The 15,445-nt window shown below is 44.1% G+C and overlaps 1 protein-coding gene across 3 annotated transcripts in view; it reads left to right on the forward strand.

The window, feature by feature from the left end:
- LOC149438324 (uncharacterized) overlaps window positions 1–15,445 on the forward strand; it is a 145,089-nt gene that overhangs the window by 108,688 nt on the left and 20,956 nt on the right. For all 3 annotated transcript variants that reach the window (XM_089659990.1, XM_089659989.1, XM_089659988.1), the window contains 5 exons: window positions 2,643–2,678; window positions 9,038–9,128; window positions 11,422–11,525; window positions 14,590–14,730; window positions 14,863–14,944. In XM_089659990.1, coding sequence (XP_089516116.1) covers window positions 2,643–2,678; window positions 9,038–9,128; window positions 11,422–11,525; window positions 14,590–14,730; window positions 14,863–14,944 — 454 coding nt within the window. The remainder of the gene's footprint in view (window positions 1–2,642; window positions 2,679–9,037; window positions 9,129–11,421; window positions 11,526–14,589; window positions 14,731–14,862; window positions 14,945–15,445) is intronic.

The following is a 15,445-nucleotide window of genomic DNA, read 5'->3' on the forward strand; positions in this document are numbered from 1 at the left end:
TGGTGGAATCCCTCTTGTGCTATTGCATTCTGACCGTGGGAGGTTTCCCTGCCTTCAGAATACCATGATCACTGCTGGCAGGCTATTGCCACCAGCAGTGATTGCACAAAAATAAAACGTGACAGGCTGGTTGTACTGAAGTCAGTCGCTAGATCGACTTCACACAACTAGCCTGCCCATAGATGGATTGAAATTTGGCCGGACCCTGCTGAACAAGCTAAATTCGGATCCGTCTATGGTCAGCTTTAGTTTACGTATGTCTATACATACAAGATAATAGCCAACAAATCTACATCTAATTTCACATGCACAAGGACGGACAATTTGCTGCATACAGATCCATAAGTTATACGGATCTGAAGGCAGTGGTAGTGTATGTGATGTGCTCATGGCTTCATGGTCTGCAGCATATCTGTGCCTAAACCAGAATGAGAAAAATATGCGTTCAGGCCTGCACTGGGGACTGTATTTTGCGCACTACGCATGTGCTATCGTTTACATGTGTACGTCTGTGCATGAACCCTATAGCCTACTGCTGTCATCTCTCAGGGCTGGCATGTAAACATCAACAATTTGTAGCCAACGTCGCTGCCACTGCTAATCACTCACTATTGATGTGTGATTATGTCATCCACCCCTGTGTATGAGTCCTTCATGAGGTTCATGCGCAGAGCCGCCACTGCATGAATAACTCATTCAGTGGGAGATGTGAGCATTAATAGTGTGTAATCAGTGGCAGAAGCACCACTGACTTAAGCAGGACATAGATGATGCAGTTTTCTTTCCTGTAACCGCAGGTTGCCCAAGTCAGTGGTGCTTCTGCCACTGATTACACACTATTGAGAAAACCGCTTGATTCCCCCATCAACACAGTCAGGGTTGATGGAGGAATCCCTACCACAGAGCTATTGTGTTCTCCCGGCGGTGGGGTCGTGAGAAGCCGTCCCTGTTGGGAGAACACAGTGATTATTCCTAGTAGCTATAGCCTCTGGCAATAGTGGCCAGCTTTAAGCAGCCCATAAATTCTGCAATGTCTTTCCTTCCACCATTACTGACTGTGATGATGGGGGAACTCTCCTGCATTGCTATTGTGTTCTGCAGGTGGGGAACCTTTCCTGCTGGTAGAACACAATGATCAAAAATCCGACAGGCTGGTTGAATTGAAATCAGTCGATGAATCAACTTCGATACAGCCAACCTGCCCATAGGTCAGGGGTAGGCAACTTGCGGCTCTCCAGCTGTTGCAGAACTACAAAATCCATCATGCCTCTGCAAGTCATAGCTGTAACTGTCAGTTTTGTAATGTTGCAATGCCTCATGGGAAATGTAGTTCCACAACAGCTGGAGAGCCGCAGGTTGCCTACCCCTGCCATAGGTGGATCGACTCTCAGCCAGGCCTTGCTGAACCAGCCGAGATTCGATCCATTTATCACATTGTTTTACACATTGTTGATATTTATATGTTGGCCCTGAGCAGCAGCAACTAACAGAGTCCGTGTAGGACTGTAAACATTACATGCAAACGGCGTATTGACAACCTTTTAACCAGGATCTTGCTGGCAGCAAAACAGAACACCCATGTGCATGAGCCTTTAGGCTGGCCATACATTATACAATTTTCTTGAGAATTAATCTTTAAATTTACCAAATACCATATAATAGGAGGTCAAACCTAACACTTTCAATTGTATCCAATTAGGCAGGCCCCTGCACTACATAGTTGAAGGTAAATCTAAAGGAAATTGGACAGAAAATTGTATAGTGTATGGCCAGCCTTAGTCTACAGATGGGATTGTGTAGAATCCTCCGTCCCTGCTTTTGTAACCTGCTTACTGCATCCTCTAGAAGTCCGTATAATGGCAAATGCCTTTCAGATTGAACTCAAGTAATGTCCTTGGCTTTCCTCGGAATTACTCGAGTTGTTATCGCACCCCCACTGATCATGTGATCATAGTAAAATCATCCACGTTTTCACTCTGCAGATTGCGTCATACAAGTGCAGATTAAAGTCTTATAGTATCTGTGGAATTTTATTTTTTCTTGTGGCAAAGCTAGTTGTTTTTTTTTTTTTTTTTGCATGCAAGCACAATTTGTCATAACTGTACAAAAAACATCATCGATGTGAGGCTTATCCTTCTTCAGCCCCATATAAAGGTAGTCAGCGACTGTGCGTTGGCTCCTCTGGCCAGGTTGGCTCTTATCATACCAGATGACAGATGCTGGGGGGGCAGGGAGCGATGTGATTGGATACCCTCCTTTTTATTGTTTTTTCCTGGTGCAGGAAATAGGAATCATCTCAGCCCTTCTACTGATAGGGAGGTCATGTGACTATTAACTTTTTTTTTTTCCCCCACCACAGCAATATTTGTTGCCTGTACTGGTCTAGTTTTCTCCTTTGTAACTTGAGTTTTCTCTCTGTTGGGGTTTTGGTGTCTCCTGTTTACTAGGTGACAAACAGCCTCGCTGCACCGCATGGTATATATACATCTCTCCTGCACTTGCTTTGCATGCTGTGCTTGTTTGAGCCTCTCGTGGCTTCTGCGTGTGGTGTGTGGTGGAGCCTTCCCACTACTTCCTCTTGTTTTATTTGCTGTCTCCCTCTTTCACTGTCATTTATACTGTCACCCTTGTCTCTTCTCCAGCCCTGACAAGAGAACCTGCAGCAGAAAGGAGGCCAGGTGAGTGACCTCAGCCATGCTAAGCTGACATTAGTTTCACAGAGACACGCTGTGCATGCTTGAATCACCATCAGTAGGACTGTGGAGTTAAAGCCGAACCCCAGGCAAACAGTTTAAAGGGTAAGTTGGCCGTTTTAGAAAAAAAAAAAAATGCACAGAACTTTGCAGAAAAAATGTGCATTTATTATTTTTTTCCTGCAGGGGCCTGGAAAGCATTGCACCTGTAATCGGTGCATCAGGGGTTCGATGTCAGGCTTCTGCAGACAAGCCCTGCAGCTTTCAGCCCGTACCTCCATGGTATGTGAGCTGTGCGTTTTAGGCTGCAGGGCTTGTGAATGAACTACAAGGGAACTTAGCTCCTGCACAGTTCATTCAGAACTACAAGCTGTCTGCCATGGCTTTAGGAAACTGAATGAATGCAGTCACATGTTTTTGAATTGTGACAGCGGGTACAGGGAGAATATCCCTTGCCCGCTATCACACCAAGGAGGAAATCCAGAGAGAGGCAGCAGGAGCTGAGACTTGTAGGGCTCCATGTACACGGGACACTTCTGAACGATGGAACTGCTGGAAAACGTAGGTTAAAAAATATCTGTTTAGCCGCGTTTGCATACCGCGTTTATGAGCGTTTGCATTTAGAAAAGTTTTTTAAACATAACCTAAAGGAGACCTTCCAAAATGCCCAGAATGCACTGAAAAACAGTAATAAAATTTGCTATTTCAGATATTTTGAGAGAAATAGAGCAGAAGAAGAGAGAGCAGTATTTGTTGAGATTTTGTTTTGGCTTTAAATATGCTTTAGCTTACAGTAATGCTATGCTAACACTTTTTTGTTTGGCTAGATAAATATGAGCAAGTTATGGAAGGATCACAATTTTAATTGGCTGATTCTCCCTTTGAGGATCTGTAATAGCAATTTTGGAAAACCAGGGAACTCCGGACATGGACTTGAGGAAAACAAGCTATTTATTAAAACAGCGCTGAGTAACCTAGCCAGGCTCATGCCTGCAAAGCCGAGTGACTTGTATCTGCTTCTTACAAGCGTATATATCAGTGATTACGTCACAATGCATATTTTCCTCTTTCACTTTCTATACATTCAAGAGACTTTCTAAACTCTGCAGAATATAAGTCTCCATGTACACGGGACACTTCTGAACGATGGAAAACGTAGGTTAACAAACATCTGTTTAGCCGGGTTTGCATACCGCGTTTATGAGTATTTGCGTTTTAGAAGCGTTTTTTTCAAAGATAACCTCAGGAGACCTTCCAAAATGCAGAGAATGCACTGAAAACCGTAAAAAATTAACTATTTCAGACATTTTGAGAGAAATAGAGAGAACAGAAGCAGAGAGAGCAGTATGTGTTGAGATTAGCTGTCTTTTTTTTTTTTGTGGTGTTTTGATGTGTTCCAGCTCATTTCTGTGCAGAAATTATTAGAGCAGTGTCTAACATATTTTCTTTCATGTAAAACCTCAAAGTATGGTGTACCGGGTCCATTTGAGTACCGGGAAAATGCTTTGCATGCATTTTTCATGATGAAAAAAGGCTCTGGACAGCATCTGGAAATGGAAGGGTTAAAAAAAGTTTCCAAACGCTTATTAACGCGGTTAGCTGTGTTTACAAGCATTTGGCGTTTTGAAACGTGGAAAAAATCTATTCCTGAACGCAAGTTTGGTGCGTTCAAAAAAAGGACTGTAAACTCAACTGCCTGTAAATGACGATGTGTACATGGACACATAGGAAAACATTAGGGAGAGTTCAGGGGCTGCTGAAAAAAATGCAGAAAAGCTCCTGAATGTGAGTTTATCAGCTGCGGTGTACATGGAGCCTTACATGTTCCAAAAGGTGAACTTACCCTTTAATACACAGACTGGGAGCTGTTTTATAAGACAATTGGCTTTGTAATCCTGTCCTTCTAGTATGGAAATTTACACAGCTCTGCCAATGCCATTTACAATTGAAGTATAACTAAAGGCAAAACGTTTATTTTTAGTTTTGGATGGAGTGACAGGGGATCAGAATGCTTGTCCGTTTTTTATTGCTTTTTTTGTCCCTGTTATGTATCTACACCCTTCTCTATTTGTCCTGTTTTCTGTTATCATTGAAAGAAAAAGAAAATCCCACATTTTTAGTTGTCCCCAGAAAAGTAATAGAGGGGAAATCTTCCAATGGGGACACTAGTTCTGATGACCTGGGGGGTCCCCAAAGAATTCCCTTAATTTGCTGGAATTTCCTCTCACTTCCTGATTGGTTATGGGACAGGATGTGAAAGGAAACCTCCGCAATGGGGGACAGATGGCCAAAAAAAAAAAATCTGCCAGAGGTTATAACCCTCCATTGTTCTATCCAAAGAGAAAAAAAGTTTTGCCTATAGTTCCACTTTAAGGGATATAATGGTGTCCTCTCTCCACTCCCAGCTTGAACAGTGAAGGAATAGCAGCAGACTAATGAGGTCATCTTTTTGTTCTGCCTATCTATCAGCATAGTTGCTGTCAACACACTTGCATGAAAACACACTTGATTGGCTCCCAGCCCAGGGGCGGACTGACCATTTGGGCTCTCGGGCACTGCCCGAGGGCCGGGGGGCAGTAGGGGCCCCATGAGATGCCCCTGGTACCTTTCATAGGCTTTTTTGGGTGTGGTTTGAGTGTGGGCAAGGACACAAGGGCCCCATGAGCCCATATTGCGCGGGGGCCCCAGGAGTTGTAAGTCCGCCCCTGTCCCAACCCTGCCTTTTCTTCTGCCAGTCTTAGCAATGCTGTAGAGGGGATTGCAGTAGGGCCCAGGTGCATTCAAAATTTGCATATAAAAAAAAATACATTCAACGGCTATGTCCTCCTTTTCCAGAAAATAGCCTATGCAATCAAGGGGACCCAGTAGATATTAAAATACGGTGCAGCTTTGTAAAATATTCATCATTTTGGTGTTATACCTGTAAGCTATTTGGACCTTCCTTGAAGCCTGACTGAAAAACTCCCAGTTAGCAACCCCCCACATCCTGCTTTGTTCCTAGAAAGTGAAAAATGTTGGTCATCACTCCTGAAAGGTTGGGAGTGAGTGTCCCAACAGTATTCGCTTCTTGGCAGCAAAGCAGAAAGTGGGGATTGTTAAATTGGATTTTTTTTGGCCAGGCTTCCAGGGGGGCCAAATGACCTACAGGTATTTTCTGGAAACAACGAACTTATGCAGGCCTTACATAGATTAAATTCCATAGAAAAACTAGAACATTTGTTCATTTTGTAATCCAATGGTGCCACCATTGATTTAGAAATTTGACCGAACAAGCCTTCAATTTCACCTCATGTTGCTACAGAAAAGGATTGTCGTGGCCAGGAATCTTCTTTTCTTTCCAGATCACAGCACATGCTCAGTTCTTTTTTGAATATTTTTCTGGCACGATTCTCCCATCATTGATTAGAAATTGATTTTGTTTTTCAAAAAAATTTACAGCATTCCTGATCACTCAAATTCAATGATCGCTGCGGCCCACCAATGGATCGAAATTTGAACGAAAATTCGAAAAGTTTGTTTGGAATTCGACCCATGTATGGCCGGCTTTAGCCTTTGAAACCAAAAACTTTTTTTTTGATAGAGCAGTAAAGTATTAGGCCCACCGGTCTGTTTTTTTTTTAATGCTGTCCAGGTCTCAGAGTGATTCTTCTTTCCATGTTGGTGACAATTCAATGACCGCTGCGGCCCACTAATAGTGTGAGATTTGAACGAAAATTCTTAGTTATGATTTTCAAAAGAACGTTCGTTTGGAATTCGACCCATGTATGGCCGGCTTTAGCCTTTAAAACTAAAAACTTTTTTTTGACAGAGCAGGGAAGAAGTAACTAGTTTGTTTTAGGAGTAATCTATAATGAAGCAAAAAATAAAATGTGAGTAGCCTTAGTTGGCAGATGGATTGCTTTCACTGGTATTGACTTGTGTCCTGCAACTGTTATGTGGTCTGGGAGACGGAATGGAAGGTGATCCCTTGAGAACTGCGTTTTGGTAACATTTTTAGCTTGCACAACTTTCATGCAGCAATATTCTGCAAACAAAGGAAGTTCGTAACTAAATGCAGGCTCAGCAAGGGAAGTACAGATAAGCAATCCTTCCTTTTGTAAATAGGAGCAATGGCTTACTACAAATGACGGGTATGGGTCATCAGGAGACACTGGGGTTGATTTACTAAAGGTAAATGGCTGCAAGTGCACCTGCTTTATATCCGAGGGGAAGCTCTGAAATGAGTCTAAGCTCTGCTTATTTTTTTTTTCATCCAATCATGTGCAAGAAAAAATGCTTTTTTTTAATTTTCCTTGCATGTTCCCCCCATATCTAGGGCAAGTGCACTTGCAGTGCACAGCCAATTTGCCTTTAGTAAATAGACGTCGTTATATAGACCAGAGGTCTCCAAACTTTATAAACGAAGGGCCAGTTTACTGTCCTACAGACTTTAGGGGGGCCAGACTGTGGCCAGTGGGAGAAGAAAATTGTCCCAGCTTCAGTAAACAATGCCTCATCATTGGTATTAACAGGAGATATAGTGCCCCATCACTGGTATCAATGGGAGGAACAGTTTCCCGTTGTTTGTGTCAGAGAGGAATAGTGCCCCATTATTGGTGTCATTGGGAGGAATAGTGCCCCATCATTGGAGTCAGTGAGAGGAATAGTGCCCCATTATTGGTGTCAGTGGGCGGAATAGTGCCCCATCATTGGTGTCAGTGGGCGGAATAGTGCCCCATCATTGGTGTCAGTGGGCGGAATAGTGCCCCATCATTGGTTTCAATGGGAGGAATAATACCCCATCATCGGTGTCAGTGGGAGGAATAGTCCCCCATCTTGGGTGTCAGTGGGAGGAATAGTGCCCCATCTTGGGTGTCAGTGGGAGGAATAGTGCCCCATCTTGGGTGTCAGTGGGAAGAATAGTGCCCCATCATCGGTGTCAGTGGGAGGAATAGTGCCCCATCATCGGTGTCAGTGGGAAAAATAGTGCCCCATCATCGGTGTCAGTAGAAGGAATTAGTACCCTATCATTGGTGTCAGTGGGAGCAATAATGTCCCATTGGTGTCAGTGGCGGGAACTATGCTCCACTGTTGCTGATTGTGGGGGGAATAATGCCCCAAGGGCTGGATAAAAGCAAGCAAAGGGCCACGGTTTAGAGACCACTGATATAGACCATGCATGTCCTTAGATTATGGCTGTGCTCTGATTAGTGTAACCAAGATTTTTCTTTTGTAGTTGCCTACTGGCGGCCTGATCTATCAATGCTAAGGGCCCATTCACACTGACATGCAGAAAAACGCTATATGCCTCTGTCTGCAGTGAATTTTTATGTGCAATTACCTGCACTTCATTCATGTGCATTTTGGCGCTTAATGTAATTTTAAAGGCATATTATGTGTTTACATGCATTTAGATGCGTTAGAATGCTAACGTGATGCATTTTAACTCACATCCCGTAAACGCATATAAACTCAGCGTTGTGGTGTTAGAATGCCACGTAGAAAACTATTGTTTTCTATGTATCATTACAGTTACCTGTGTTCATCCAGTGCAGAAACTTGCAGGTACCTGCACATAGTGTGAAGGGGTCCTAATGGCCAGACTGGACAGGTATGAGCGATCTAGACAGCTGCTGACCACTCGGATCAATTTTAAGGCCATGGAAGTGTACGTTCAACAACCGCTCACACGCATCAATCAGATTCTGAAATAGTATGGTCATTCCTGGCTGTCCTGTATAGAACAGGGGTAGGCAACCTGAGAGCCGCAGGACTACAAGTTCCATCATGCCTCTTCAAGTCATAGCTGTAACTGTCAGTTTTGTAATCTTTGCAATGCCTCATGGGAAATGTAGTTCCGCAACAACTGGAGTGCCACAGGTTGCCTACCCCTGGTATAGGGGAAGGTGTCTTTCATCCTTGAAAGCTGGCAACCATTGATACACTATTAGCAGAGACGATCTGTTTTAGATCATTCTGCTTGTGCATGAGCTCCTCGCCCAGGTTCACAGTTGTGCGGGTGGTTGCCACTGTGTGACTGCACCTTTTCCCACACCTGCAACGAAAATACGCTGCTGCTCAGGAGATGCATGAGGGTACCATTAATTTTAATGGGGCACACACACACTGGAAACCACACTGCATAATGCAGTTTCCCTGCAGCCGCATTTTCTGCAACCGTGCAGGGACCTTTTCCCTGCGTTTTCAGTGGGTACAGCAGCCCATTCACATGAATGTGCTGCTGTGCTGGAGCAAACGTAGCAACAGAGAAACCGCATTGATATTAACCAAACCTTCATCAACTTTGCATTGTAAGATGCCCCTTTGTTCCCCAAAGTCTTTTACACTTGTTTCCTGTTCTGTAGGAGACTACAGCACAGCGGATTCCTGGAAGAAGAACCGGTGCAACAGCAGCAGACAGAGATGGCGTATGATGACACAGATCTCACTGACAAGGTAACCTTGCTGCTCAAAGTTTACTAGCTAAAAATTGGCTCTTTTGTGTTCTTGGAAGTTCGGCCCCCTCCTCCTTCCCGCAGTCTCCTTTCACAGATCCCAGAAGACTGCCAGACCAATTAGGAGGCGCAGCGTGACTCGTGCATGCTCAGTGGGCACCAGGCTGTGAAGCCGAAAGCTGTCACAGCCTAGTGCCCACAGTTGAGATGCCATGGAGGGGAGAAGGGACGTTGCGGGTGAGAACATCGCTGGACCCCGGGACAGGTAAATGTGTGTGTATTAAAAGTCAGCAGCTACAGTTTTTGAAGCTGCTGACTTTTAATAAACACAAAGACTGCTGGAACTCCACTTTAAGGTCTCTAAACAAATCAAAATGGCACACCCCTGTAAGAGTATAGTGTAGTATATTCACCTCTTTGATGGCTCGTGTCTCCTGCCTCCTCTGATATTTAGCGTTGCATACTCCAGCCTTTTTCAACCAGGGTGCCTTCAGACTTCTTCAGGGGTGCCTTCAGACTTCTTCAGGGGTGCCTTGGCAAAATGCATAAAAATTGGCCAAAAATTGTATACAAGCAGCAGGTGGATTAATCCTGCCTTTCAGTTACACAAAGCCACAGGTTTTCATTCGCTTTTATGACCTTCTAGCTGCCAGGATCCTAACAACCAATGACATGATCAGTTGATAAGGAGGACGTCCGGTGCATGCACATCATCCTTGTATGCCCCTCTCCGTCAGCACTGGGGTCACATTAACAGAGTTAGGGAGAGAGACACACTGGAATACTAGTCAGTACCAGTGTGCAAAGGTATTTGCTTCGGAACAATAAATCACCTCTAACGCTGGGTGTATTGTGTGTGTGGATGTGTATAGAATCACTTTTTAGAATGAGGTGCCTTGCTTTTGTGCAGAATTTTAAAGGGTGCCTTGAGATTATCCATAATTTTAAAGGGTGCCTTGAGATTATCTATAATTTTAAAGGGTGCCTTGAGATTATCCATAATTTTAAAGGGTGCCTTGAGATTATCTATAATTTTAAAGGGTGCCTTGAGATTCTCCATAATTTTAAAGGGTGCCTTGACTGAAAAAAGGTTGAGAAACACTGGCATACTCTGTGACACCCTTCATCATTCATTGCTTCTGGGAGTAATATAATGTTTTCCCCTTCAGGCACCGTTTCCTTCCTCTGACCTTTAAGCCACTGTAGGATTCGCCAGTGATTTTGGGGGCCAGCAGAAGAAACCAAAGTTTGCAGTTGGGGACACAGACATCAGAGGTCGGCATAATATCTCCTCTATTGCCTGTGGAGTTCCATTGTTTAGAAGCTAGACCGGGTCTTTTCATTGTATTCTGATTTAAAACAGATAATGTGATGGTGACATTGGTAACCCTTCCCAATATTATTTAAATATCAGAAAAACCGTTTGGGCCTAAAGTGGTTGTAAAGCTCTGACATGAAATATGAACAAAGCATATCCCTCTATAGTGTGTACTTGTCTCAGTCCAGAACACTAAGGGGTTTATTTACTAAGGCTGGAGAGAGCAAAATCAGGCTCACTTCTGCATAGAACCAATCAGCTTCTAACGTCAACTTGTTCAATTAAGCTTTGGCAATAACTCCTGGAAACTGATTGGTTTCTATGCAGACGTGAGTCTGATCCTGCCCACTCCAGCTTTAGTAAATAAACCCCTAAGTGTCATTTCTTTCTGCTGCTTCATTTCTCTGCTATCAGCATAAATTGCTTCTGAGAAGTTTTCCTGACACCAAGAGAAAAATGGTGACGGGAAAGGGACCTCCAGCACACAGTCTTACATTAAAGTGGAACTAAATTTCTGCTGTAACAAACAGCGACCTAGCAGGCTGTTTAATGCAGAAGAGACATACAGTGTCTCTTCTGTAATAAAATAAACCAGCCTGCCTGCTTGCTGTCATCTCTGCTGATGAAAACTGAATTGTGCATGCGCAGCTCAACTTACAGTGTCAGCTCAATTCCTGTGTGCCGGGATGACTGACTACTGCGCATGGGCAGGAGTGACATCATCCCACACTGGCCAATGAAGACATCCGAACGCCGCCACACAGGAGAAGATGCCGGCGAGGGACAGGGACCACTGGAGGAAAGATGAGTATAGATTCTTTTTAGTTCTGCTTTAGGTGATCTTTTTTTTACATGAGCACCATTGCAGTGCTTGCTGCATAGTTCTATAGCTCATGGATTGCATTCACCTGTTGCCCAGTTTTGTTCTTTAAACTTTCTTTCCTGCCTTACTCAGGTTGCCTCTTTTCTCCTGCAGGTGCTGTACCTAGAGCAGCGGGTGAGCGAGCTGGAGAGAGATGCAACCACTACAAGTGAACAACAGAACCGACTCCGACAAGAGAATCTGCAGTTACTTCACAGGTAGGTGGGGTGATTTGGAACAACGTAAGTGCAGCGTGCATGATTTAACCCTTTCACTGCCAGGTCCATGCGTCGTTCAGACCTGACAGCAGGAGGGTTTACAATTGCCAAATTGTTTCCACAGCCCCCGGTAACTGTGACCACCCCCCCACGTGCTTGCACTCCTGCCATGTATTGTGCGCTTCGCTTGCCCATCTGCGGACTCGGGAACCGACATCAATCTCCTCCCCTTCTTGCTGTAACCCGGAAAGTGATGTGTATGATGTCACTTCCAGGTCACCGCTGTCACTTTCCCCCTGCTACCATAGCCAGGGAAAAATGTATTGCAATGTGATCTGCACTGCAATACATCCAGAGGAGACATGCGGGATCTAAAATAAGCTGTCACCTAAAAATGATCACATAGGGGACTTTTTGTTCCCTATATAATGAAAAAAAGTAAAGTAAAAAAAAAAAATCTTTTTTATTGCAAAAAAAGTTACACCCAAGCACATAACATTTCCCCCACCCCCCACATATACACACGTACGAACATATACGCATGTCAGGGGCGCCTACGGGTGAAAATGGCGATTGCAATACACATGTTACATAAAGCCGCGCACGCCGGAGTGAGAGCAATAATTCTTCCACAAGGCCTCCTCTGTAACACTAAACTGATGACCTATAAGGAGCTTTTGAAGTGTTGCTTCTAGAAAATATAGGGTACTGACGTTTGTCACCATTTCATAGGCACATGCAAATGTAAGGTTTGACATGTTGGGTATCCATTTTCTCAGTGCAACCTCGTATTTTTTATATTTTACCCAGGGGCGGACTGACCATTTGGAAACTCGGGCACTGCCCGAGGGTCCGGGGTCAGTAGGGGGCCCCATGAGATGCCCCTGGTACCTTTTTCATAGGCTTTTTTGAGTTTGGGCAAGGACACAGGGGCCCCATGATCCCCTATTGCCCGGGGGCCCCATGAGTTGTCAGTCCGCCTCTGATTTTATCCAAAAACGTGGGTAATTTAGTGCATTTGTTTGCCCTAAAACCTTTTGCGGCCACAAAAAATGACTACTATTTTATTCTCTAGGGTGTCTGCTTTCAGAAAATATATAATGTTTGGGGGTTTTGTGTAATCTTCAGGCCTAAAATGATTTTTTAAACATGCACAGAAAAAGCAAAAACGTCTCTGGCAGTGAAAGGGTTAACGCTAAACTACAATGAAAAATTAAAACTACCCTTGCAGTGGGTCAACCCAACCCCCCCCCCCCCCCCATACTGCTAGGGTTAAGTGCTCATTTTTGTCTATGGTAGAAATGCAGTTTTTACCTATGTTATCCCTGATTTCCCCGGCAGTGCTTTTTCCTCTGAAGCTCCATCTTGTGTGTCAACACTTAAGAGTTCAGGACTGCTAGCCCTGCATTGTACGTTATAATGTCAGAGTGCAACCAAAGAATGGAGTAATGAAGAGAAGTGGCTTTGGGGAACATGCTGCACGAAGAAGGGAAAGGGGAAAAGTAAAACTGTATTTAAAGCTACCCTAGAAAAAAAACATGCATTTAACACCCTGGTGTGTGTGTTTTTTTTTTTTTTTTTTTTTTAATTTTTGACTTATGTTCTGGTCATGGTCCTGGGCCATGTCACATTAGTGGTCCTGTCCCTGGTAACAACTCACCAGCAACAGGAACGCTAAAACGATGACTCACCTGCTCCTATGACGTTGCTTCTTCACTGGCCAAAATGCTACAGAATCAGTGGTGAGGGAGCAACAACTGAGGGACACTTCCCTGGTTTGACTAGTAGGGGGGCAGGTTTGTTCTCTCTGCAGCTCAGCTCACCCTGCTCCCCCATCCAGCAGTGCCCTTCCAGCCTTCTAATAATTAATGTAAACACAGAGCAGGAGCTTTGAAGGGGAGGAGCAGAGTGAACGGAGCAGCTGAGAGAACCACTTGAGTGACTTCAGTGTTACTGCTGTGAATTGCACCACAGTGCCTGCATCTACAGAGGTCAATAAGGGCTTGTTTAAAGCCCATTTACTCCTTGTTAAGAATTTTAAATACTTTAACCGCTTCTGTGCCGTCCTATAGCAGAAGTACTGCTACAGGGCGGCACAAGTGTGCAAAATCACGTATATATACGTGATTTTGCAGTTCCGGGTAGGGTGCCGTGCACGTGTCCTACCCGTGCCGCCATTCCTGGCCTCAACTGTCAGTCACTGGGACCGGCAACCCGGCGATCTCTGAGTATTACTGACCGGGGAGAGACCTAACACAGATCTCTCCCCTGTCAGCTCCTGCACACTGCTTTGTATGGCTCTGTATAACGGAGCTATACAAAGAAGTGTGCTTTCAGTGTAAAGCGCACACTGTAAAACAGCACACAGTTAACCCTTTGATCGCCCCACATGTTAACCCCTTCCTGCCCAGTGCCATTAGTACAGTGTCATTGCTTTTTATTAGCACTGATCACTGTATTGGTGTCACTGGGAATGTCAATGACACCAAGTCAGTTTCCCCCCAGTGTCAGAATGCCTGCCGCAGTCCCGCTATAAGTCGCTAATCACCACCATTACTAATAATAAAAAAAAAAAAATCCAGGATATATACCTCCATTTGTAAACGCTATAACTTTCACGTAAACTAATTAATTTACACGTATTGGGATTTGTTTTAGAAATGACATGTTGCAGAATACATTTTGGCCTAAATTCATGACGAAATTTGATTTTTTTAAATGCTTTATTTGACATGTTTAATAGCAAAAAGTAAAAAATGCACACGCGATCAAATACCACCAAAAGAAAGCTCTATTTGTGGGGGAAAAGGGCGTAAATTTCATTTGGGTGTAGCGTTGCATGACCGCGCAATTGTCAGTTAAAGTAGCGCAGCGCCGTATCGCACAAAAATGGCCTGATCGGGGGGGGGGGTGTAAATCCTCCGGAGGACAAGTGGTTAATGTCCATAGTTTGGCCACAGGTTCACTTTATGTGATAGTGTAAGTAGAAGATTTGAGCTTTGATAATGTATCTATCACTCTTTTGCCTTTTTTTAATGACACCTCTGACTCATTTGCTAATCAGGGCACATGCGCTAGAAGAGCAGCTGAAAGATCAAGAGCTGCAGTCAGATGAGGTTCAAAGTGAAGAGACTCGCAAACACAGAGACGAGCTGCGCAAGATGGAGCGAGACCGCAGCTATCGGCTAACCAGTCTTAAAGCTAGGTATGTGTTGTGATTAGATTGAAAGGAGCCAATCAGGCGGCTCTGATCACTTGTAGGAAATGTACGTGTGAAAAATACGCCCTCTGATGGGGTGTTTGAGATTGCAGTGTAGTAATTACTTTTCCTTTGCAGACTTCAAGAGCTAGAAAATGAGAATTTAGATCTCCGCTCTCAGCTACCGGGTTTCAAGGCGACGGCACAGAGGTTAGAAGAGGTGAGCAGTAATACCTTAAATTTCTGTGTCATGTACAATAGGTATAGAATAGAGCAGAACGAAATGAAAACGAGAAGCGCACAAACCTTGCGCATTACCTCAATAACCAAAATTTATTAATTATAAAAATATACTCACAAACAGCGAATAAAATCAGGCATGTAAGTCCTCAAAGGGACTTGAAGACAGCGTGAATCCCATCAAGGGGATGGATATTCAGTACATATCCATCCATTTGATGGGATTCGCGCTGTCTTCAAGTCCCTTTGAGGACTTACATGCCTGATTTTATTCGCTGTTTGTGAGTATATTTTTATAATTAATAAATTTTGGTTATTGAGGTAATGCGCAAGGTTGGTGCGCTTCTCATTTTCATTTCGTTCTGCAGTATTGGTCGGGCTTCCCCAGCCTTGTTTGGAGCCGCACAACCCTACATGCATTGGTGGTCGATTTTTCCAGGTCTGGTTCCATCCATTCGCCACCTGTCTGGGTCCTAGAGCG

Source organism: Staurois parvus, unplaced genomic scaffold, assembly GCF_062004578.1.
Source record: "Staurois parvus isolate SC_StPar_1 unplaced genomic scaffold, SC_StPar_1.0 ptg001193l, whole genome shotgun sequence".
Taxonomy (NCBI): domain Eukaryota; kingdom Metazoa; phylum Chordata; class Amphibia; order Anura; family Ranidae; genus Staurois; species Staurois parvus.